The sequence below is a fragment of the Ailuropoda melanoleuca genome, chromosome 17 (genome assembly GCF_002007445.2).
Source record: "Ailuropoda melanoleuca isolate Jingjing chromosome 17, ASM200744v2, whole genome shotgun sequence".
Lineage (NCBI taxonomy): Eukaryota > Metazoa > Chordata > Mammalia > Carnivora > Ursidae > Ailuropoda > Ailuropoda melanoleuca.
Window position 1 is genome coordinate 38,232,026 of NC_048234.1, and position 9,385 is coordinate 38,241,410.

The 9,385-nt window shown below is 52.4% G+C and overlaps 1 protein-coding gene across 1 annotated transcript in view; it reads right to left on the reverse strand.

Annotated features, from left to right (window-relative positions):
• GOLM1 (golgi membrane protein 1) overlaps nt 1-9,385 on the reverse strand; it is a 44,913-nt gene that overhangs the window by 17,741 nt on the left and 17,787 nt on the right. The window contains exons 4-5 of the mRNA XM_034647158.1: nt 3,507-3,561; nt 860-962 (exon numbers count right to left, since the gene is read on the reverse strand). Of these exons, the coding sequence (XP_034503049.1) occupies nt 860-962; nt 3,507-3,561 (158 nt within the window). The remainder of the gene's footprint in view (nt 1-859; nt 963-3,506; nt 3,562-9,385) is intronic.

Here is a 9,385-nt window from a genome sequence, read left to right on the forward strand (position 1 = left end):
GGATAGACTGGTGATGGGTAGTAAGGAGGTCACGTATTGCATGGTGCACTGGGTGTTATACGCAACTAATGGAGTNGGTGCACTGGGTGTTATACAACTAATGGAGTATCGAACTTTACATCAGAATCCGGGGATGTACTGTATGGTGACTAACATAATATAATAAAAAATCATTAAAAAAAAATGTTTGCAGAAGTCAATGTGTAGGGTTCTTGTATACAACTGAAGTTATCACCCGCATAAAACAGACGGTCCTAACGGTAAGCTGGGGCTGGAACGGGCAGCGTGGCGACTACGTTTACCCTGGAACGTGCTGAGAGAGGAGATCCAAAGTGTTCTCACCACACATGCAAAGAGCAGGGTTAATTAGCCTGATCAGGGACATCACTTCACAACGTAGAGGCATATCCAAACTCTACGTTTTATACCTTAAATACATATGATGATGATGTGTCCATCATTCTCACTGCAGAAGTTTGGAAAGACACGAGAACTCACAGAAACAGAACGCCCCATGCCGACCCCCAGACCTGCATCGCTCATACCATGCCAAAACGCCTTTCCGTCTGGGAGGGGGGACGTGGGGCGCGTCTGAGCACCTCAGGGAGACGTTCTTAAAGGCTCTCCGTCACCGACTTCAGCAGCGCACCTGCGCTTCAAAACCTAACGCACCTTCAGGCAGAGAAGTCACGTCCTGCTCAGACCACCGCCCTCCCGCGCATCCCGCGCTACGAGCCGCGGGCTAAGGCTCTTGCACGGCCGTCTGAGGCACGGCCCACACCCACGAACCGAAGCGTCCTGGGCCTCCCGCAGAGCCCGTGGGCGCCAGCACGGGAAGGGCCGGCGCAGGCACACTTACAGGTCGTAGGAGAACTTCCGCTCCAGGTTGGTCTGGTTCCGCTGGAACTGGAGCACGTCCTGCTGCAGGCGGCCGTAGTTCTTCTGCAGGGCCTTTAACTGGTCTGAAGCGGGAGGACGACCCGGACCCGGCGGTCGTGTGGCCGTCATGGCAATGCAGATGCGTCAACACAGTGGGCGATGGCACGCAGGAGAGTAAGGAAGAGAGGGGAGAGGGATGAGAACATTCCAGAACAGTGGAGGAGCCCTGGAAATCCACAACCAACTGGAATCCACCCCCTCTTTTCCAAACCTCTTTCTTAAATCACTTTTTTGACCTCGGACCCTTAAAATGCGTGAGAACATTCTGTTCAGCTGTTCCTTAGACATCCTAAACCCCGAGCTGTCCCACAAGGTGACACATGCCACCATGTCCCCTGGTCCCCAGCAGACTTACCCTCCAGCCTGTAGAGCGCGGTTTCAACATCTGCTCAGGTACGCAGCCACTCATGGCGGCCCCCCGAGCTCCGCCACCAGGCTACCTGCCAGCTGCCCCCTCCTCCCACCATCCATTCCCCACTCCCCGGAGGCCCCTGCTCATTTAATCACCGCCCCCCCATGCGGGAAACAGCAGCCGCTGACAAAGGGCCAGGCTGGAGGGGAAAGACAAGCTGCCACAGAGGTGACAGCAGAGTGGCCAGAAGGCTGCAGCAGGGGCCCAGGACACAGCCCTGGACACACCCGCATCCCTGAGGTTTGTCCTCAAGCTCTAAACCTAGGGCACTCTTGGCCGGGGGGAGGGGGAGTGAAATGAAAGTGAAGGAGTCACTGAAATGCCACACACACAGCAACAAGGCTCCATCTCGCACGCGGTTCTAGGACATGCCGGGAGACTTAAAACTGTGGGGTCGTAGAACCACTCGGGGGGCGCTGCACGCCGAGGCAGGGGATTGACTGCAAAGAGTTGGGGGGGCACTTCCTGAAGGGACAGGGTCTGGTCGTGGCTGTGATGGTCTAGGGGACTACGCCTTTGTCCAAACACAGAACTCTATACTATAAAGGGTACACTATACCGGGTGTAAATTACACCTCAATGAACCGCACGTTAAAAAAACTCCATAATCAAACCAAGTACGGGGCGAGGGAATACTGCTCGGGAACAGAGGGAATAATCCACTGACATCCACAATGTGGGTGAATCTCAAAAGGCCAGACAAGAAAGGGGAGCTCTGCGAAGCCCGCAGCAGTCCAGTGACCCTCGTAACTCTGTATAACCCTGAATCTCCCCTACTCAGATTCTCGGAAGCAGATTCGGGACGACAGTCCTAGACCAGCACCGTCTAGCAGAACTAGACGCCAAGCCACGTGGGCAATTTTTCCAGCCAACCCCATTTTTAAGAACTAAACCAGGTGTATTTTTAATAACACATCTGATTGAACCCGACAGCTACACAACATTATCGCGCCAACACATACTGAACATAAAATCATGAATGAGATATTTTACATCCTCTCACACGCGCCTTTGAAAGCTGGTGTGTACAATCAGAGCACATCTCAAGGCAGACGTTAAATCTGCACTGGGAGTGCCTGATCCGAATTAGGTTTCATCAAATGTACAATTAAGAAGCAGACTAATAGGGGCGCCTGGGTGGCACAGTCGTTAAGCGTCTCCCTTCGGCTCAGGGTGTGATCCCAGTGTTCTGGGATCGAGCCCCCCATCAGGCTCCTCCGCTAGGAGCCTGCTTCTTCCTCTCCCACTCCCCCTGCTTGTGTTCCCTCTCTCACTGGCTGTCTTCTCTGTCAAATAAAATCTTTAAAAAAAAAAAAAAAAAGACTAATCTACAAGTTGTAACTACTTAGCGTTCCCAATAACAGAATCAAGTTTCAGTCTTTAATTTAAATCACTGAAAATTACACAAAAATTTAAAATCCAGTTCCATCCCACCAGCCACATTTCAGGGGTTCACTGGCCACACGGCTCGTGGCCACCACTCTGGAGGGCACAGCTCTTGACAGAGCTTCCCGTCCCAGAGGTCGGAAGTAAGGCAGGGTGGGGTGAGGGGAGGGTGGAGGCGTGGGAGTTTCCTACCCATGGCGAAGGTCAGCCCCACAGGACCCAGCCCTCCTTTCACCAGGCCCCAGGACCACACAGGGCCTGTCGAGCCCCCCAGTCATATCCGAAGGGGGAGGTGACCACAGAGGGGCTCATCTCGTGACTGCCCTCACCACCCCACCGCTGCTGATGGAAACCAGCCCTGGCTGCCAAACTGAATCAGGGCAGCAAAGAAATGGAATTGAATGGGGCTGGATAATTTTTACAATTTTCATAAAGGAAATCTGAATTCAGGGTGACCCATTTAAAAGAAATCCTATATATTTTATTTTATATATATGTGATAGGTGATCTGTTCTGTATAATTCTTACCCTATCAAAAAGGGAGAATCTGAAATCTGCACATAAGACCTTACAACGTGTTCAGCAACATTTTTAAAAGGATAAACGCTCTTTAAGAAACTGCGGTTTGGCAAAAATACAGTAAAGATTACTCAATTACTCACGATCCTACCCATCATTAGAATGAGAGCTGCTAGAGAGGAACAAGAGGAAAGGTGGGCTTTTCCTAAAAGGCCTAACATCTGGTGTAAAGGAGGGGATCAGAACTCACCTTGCAGGGATCTGATGAGCCTCTCCCCTGTGGTGATATTATTCACTAAAACCGCCTGCAAGGAAGATAAACACAGAATGAAACGACTTAGAAGAGCGTTGATAAGATGTTCCCTTGGGAAAAGGGAGCAGCCACCCCCCCACACCCCTAGCACTTGTCGGGAGCAACGGGGCACAGCTCGCAGGCTGAGCTCTCAGATGCTGCTGCGGCCGGAGCAGGAGCTCACACGGTGAGAGGGTTGCTGTCCCAACAACAGCCTGTAACCCAAGCAGGGGCTGAGTGGATCCCCTGGCTGTGTGGCCCTGAGACACGCTCCCCTCACGGAAGCTGCTGCAGCAACTGGGCACTCTCTCTGGGGGCGCCGGACGCGGTCATGTCCGACTGCACCCTGGGGCGGGGACCAGGGAAGAGGAAGGGCTCCTTACCGCAGTGAGGGTGGGGGGAGGGGACAGAGGGCCTCACACGAAGTGACTGCAAGCTGGGGAGGCCAAAAACAGCAGAGGAGGAAGGAACAACGCAGGACTCGGGGCACAGTGAACACCGAGGGGAAAGTAAGGACCGGGAGTGTGCAGCGTGCGTAACAAGCAGCCCGTGGGCATGCCCTCGGAGCTCTGCAGTCCGCTCGCTCGCTTACTCCTCACCCCAGGTTCTAAGAGGCGGGCAGCATATTATCCCATTTTAGAGGACAGGAAACTGAGGCACAGATTGTTTAAGAGACTCAAGGCCACAGGGCTTTCCTCACAGCAAACAGGCCGAGCCTGAACCCGAGCCCTGGCAGGCCTGATCCAGGAAGCAGGCTGTTGCTCACTACTTGCCAAATTGGGACCTAACCCCCCTGCAGGATACCGGGCTCGTGGGCCCAAAGCAAACACACACCTGAAAAAGAGGGGACTGGAATCTTCTCTATTAGAGCACATCACACAGGCGCTGTTCTGTACACACACAGCTGTGCACACCGTGAAATGTGGACATTTCACACCGTGTCATAAGCAACAAAGCCTGCAAAATACCACAGCGGACACACGGCCCACAACTTGGGGACACGTTTCTGCCAGGTTCCTGCTTAACCATGGACAATGACAACCGCGGCACTTCCTACATCCGCGCCCCTGGCTTCCTCCTGGACCTCCGTCCAGCCCTTACTTTTGCCTTGGCTTGGACAGAGCTTTCTAGAGCGCAGGGGTGTGCCCAGAAATGAGATGTGGCCAAACAAACCATGTTTATTTTGGGAGATCTGAGGGCTTGGAACATTTCCTGGCACAAAAGGAAGGAAGCCACAGCGATGGCATCTCGGGGAGATTATCAAGAGGAGTGTCTGCAGAAACCCTGGGGGCAGGAGACAGAAGAGAACGTCAGCGACAGGGGGACGCATGCAGCCGGGAGTCAGATGGGCAGTCAGGGAGGGCTTGCTGCACTCAGGAGAGGTTCGCGCAAGTTCCATACAGACACGGAAGAGCGCAGGATCCGGCGGCCCCGCTTCTCAGTCTAGAGCCAAGAGAACGCAAAGCAGAATCTTGAAGAGATCCTTGCACCGACATGTTCAGAGCAGCATTACTTACGACGGCCAAGAGCTAGAGGCAGCCCGTCCTCGACAGGTGACTGGGTCAGGAAAACACAGCAGCTACATGCAAGGGACTGTCAGGCTGCCTTTAAAACAACTGTCTGTCATATGCCGTTACAACATGACTGAACCGCGAGCATGCTGCGCGAAGCCACAGAAGCCAGTCACGGAAGGACAACTGCCGTCTGATTCCATACACACACACACACACACACACACACACACACACACACACACACACACACTTTTCAGAGAGAACGGACATGAACAGGGGCAAGGGGTGACGGTGAGGGGGCAGAGGGAGACAGAAATTCAAGCAGGCTCCACGTCCAGCACGGAGCCCGGCACGGGGCTCGATCTCACAACCCTCAGATCCTGACCTGAGCCATAACCAGGAGCTGGATGCTTAGCCGACTGAGCCACCCAGGCACCCCCAGGACGTTCTCAGTCATTCCTTCTCCACTCATCCCCCTTGGCCCCGCTCCAAAGAATCCACACCGGAGTCTGTAACTATCCAAGGGTCCAGGCAGGATCTGAGGAAATGTCTGTCTCCCAGGCGACTCTAATCTTCCAAAGAAAAGATATTTTAGCTATCTTTCCCCACCTGCTTACTTATGCATGCAAAAGTACAGGCTGCAACGAAGCAAATGGGAAAAGGATCATAAAACACCGTCAAGATATTTTATATGCAGTTTTATGTTTATTGAAAATCTCATTAAATCATTTTCAGGAAACAATGAAAATGCTTCTAGCTTTTTGGAGATTCAATTAAAAAAATCTGCATTAAACAATATCATTTTATTTATTTATTTTAAACAATAATATTTTAAAATGCATTATATATTCTACTCTGAACTACCCAGCTAGTTCTCACATTCTGCTGCAGAGTGACCCTGGCAGGAGCCGCACTTCCCGGTGTGTGTGGACCGTCCCCGGGGACACTCAGCAGCACTAATGCCACCAGAACGTAACTGGAAACTCAACTCAGAAGACCTCAGGACGAATCACCCATGTACAAATGTACTATAACCGTTCTGAGAAACGAGTCTACTTGATCAAACTATTTCCACATTAGATTCCTAGAAAAAGCAGCTCAACATTTCATAAATTTTCAAAGCAGTAATTAGACAAATTCTACCACTCTAAAAGCTCCATAAAATGTAAATTTTAAAATCCTTTCAGAAAGCTCCCTTGCAAGGGTGACGCAGATCACGTGATAAAGGAGGAAAGGACCCCTCCACTGCTCTGTTTCACTCATTGAAATGATCTGCTTTGAAGGCCAGAGGCCCCCTTCACTTCAGCCGGACTCACAGGCCCCTCAGACTAGCTAACCCTTGTCCCCCACGGTGCCTGGAGAAGTTCCACGTAATGACACTCCTGACCGTGCCTTGGGGAGAGGACCTCAAGGGGGATAGCAATCTTGGTGACCTGAGAATGATACGGAGAAGGAAGGAAGAATCTGAGATATTCCTTAGTCTCCCTGTCCCCCTGACCAATCTCAAAACCTCCCAGAGAGAAAGGTAATGTCCGCCCTGTATGGAAACCTCACAATTTCTAGCAGTCACGTTAAAGTGAAAAGAAACAGATTGGGTGAAGGATTGGAACAGACACTTCCCCAAAGATGATACACAAATGGCCAATAAGCACCAGAAAGACACCCACCATCACCAGAAACACAAATCCAAATGAGAAGACACTGTGTCACACACACAGACATGGCTGCAAGTTAAAAATAAATAAAAAGCAAACAGGAAAATAAGTACGGACAAGGATGTGGAGAAAGTGCAGAGAAACTGGAACCCTCAGGCACAGCTGAGGAGACGGGAAATGGCACAGTCGCTGTGGAAAGTGGCTCGGCAGTTTCCCCAAAAGGTAAACCATTGTCACATGTCCCAGGACTCCACTTCCTGGGTACATAAGAGAATGACAAACATATGTCCGTCCAACACTTGCCCCCGGCCAAGCAGAATTATTCATAATTGCCAAAACGTGCAAACAACTCAATGTCCACTGAGGGGAGAATGGATACAAGTGGTGCAGCCAGAGGAGTATTACGCAGCCATAAAAAGGAACGGACTCCTGACACGTGCCCTGAGCCCGGAGTGCAAGAAGGCAGGCACAAAACCCACAAGATGCACGATTCTGCAGGTAGGAAACGCCCAGAGCAGACAACTCTGGAGAGACAGGACGTAAACTAGTGGGAGCCAGGGGCGGGGAGAAAGGGGAAGTGGGGAGCACTTGGTTAATGGGGGTGGGATTTGTCTCGGGGGTGATGAAAATGTTCTGGAATGAGACGGTGCTGACGGCCACACCGCATGGTAAGCATACCACAGCCACCGAACGATACGCTATAAAATGGTTAACATGGTAACGTTTAGGTTATGTGAATTTTGTCCCAATTAACAAAAAGAAATTGGTGAAATTAAATACTGCATTTAATCTGGCATAACCAAATTATCGTTTCAGAATGTAATCAACATAGAACAGTATTAATGAGATTTTTTTTTCCATACCAAGCCTTTGAAATCTTGCATATTTTTACATTTTTACAGCACATCTCAAAAGGCACATTTTCAGTGCTCACCAGCCACTTGTCCGTTGGGACAGCACAGACCCTGAGGAATGAGAAGGGAGGGCAGAGAGAGTGTCTGATGGCAAAGAAGTGCCAATTAGTTCTTTATTTATGGTGTCCCGCTAAGATGACACACTCACACCAGCACCGTTCTCACCACCAAAATAAGCCCTGCCACCCCAAACCCTTCGCACCAACAGCCCCTGTGGGTCTAAGACCAGGGGAGGCAGGCCACCGAAAGGCACGGCTGTCCTCCAGCTAAGAGTGCCACGTGCAGAATTCCAGAACTCAGCAAACCCGCCCAGCATGGGCATCAGGTCATGAGCCTCGGCCTGGAGGCACAAGGGTGGGCTATCCACATGGCTGCCCCTGGCTCCCCAGACAGGCCCTCTACGAAAGGCGGAGGGAGGGATGTGTGGGGACAGACGACACCAAGTTCCCACAGCTCTGGTGGCAGCAGAGAGGGGCTGAGTCCCAACCCACACAGAAGGTCCTCAGAGAGGCTGGGCCTAACTGCTGCGTGCCAGACCGACTGGGCAACTTAGAGACCCAGGACACCAGAAAGTACAGGAACTTGCAGGCGGGGTGATTCACGGTCCAACAAATGGCAGGGGCGTGGGAGTGAGTATGTGCACGTGCCAGAGGAAAAGAGGCACAGACAGGAACAGAGACTATTGACGCAAGAACGCTAGCGTGTGGGGGCGCCCGGGGGGCTTGGCTGGTTAAGTGTCTGCCTTCGGCTCACATCATGATCCCGGGGTGCTGGGATCGAGCCCCTCTCAGGTCTCCCTGCTCAGCGGGGAGCCTGCTTCTCCCGCTTTCTCTGCCCCGCCCCCCTCTCGTGCACCTGCATGCCCTGTCAAATAAATAAAATCTTTAAACACACACACACACACACACACACACACACACACACTAGCATATGGGAGATGTTCTGCTGCATGAAATAAAGCCGACACAAAAGGACAAACACCGCACGATCCCACTTATGTGAGAAATGAAGGGTAGCCCGATTCAGAGACAGGAGGAAAGCCCGTGGTCACCAGGACTCAGGGGTGGGGGTGAGGGAATGGGGTACTCGTGTGTAACGGGGACACAGCTTCACTGGGGAAGATGGGAAAGCTCTGGGGGTGAACGGGGTGACAGGTGCCCAGCAAGGGGAGTGTAATTCATGCCACCGCACCGTGCATTTAAACATGGTTAAAATGGTCATTTTATATTATGCACATTTTACCACAATAAAAACAAGAGCAAACCCCACGAAGAGCAGGAGGTAGGGGGGTCAGGGAAGGAGCATGTGAGGCTGTGGATGCCGGACGGCAGGAGTGGGCCAAGGCCCCCGGCCGACGGGCTCCCGGGTGGGCAGGAAGGCGGGTCTGGGCTGGGGCTGCAGGACCATGGACTCAAGGCACAAAGCTGCAAGAGAAGGTAGTTGGGGGAGGGGATTAAGCAACCCTCTGTGTTTAAGCTTAGGAAACCCCCAGTTCCACACAGGGCGCAGCTGCCCTACACTCAGAAGGCCCGAGCGGTCAGGAAGAAGGAACGGCATGTCCGCCGGCTGCCCGGGAAGGCCCCACCTGCACCTGGCTGCCGGGCCCAGCACGGACTCCGTGATTTCCCAGGCAGCTCGGCAGAGCAAGGTCCGTGCGGGGTGCTTTCCATCTTGGGGACAAGCATGAACAGGCCACACCCACCCCCAGGAAGGGGCACACCGCTGGAGAGAGGGAAGGGAAGCAGAGGGAGGGG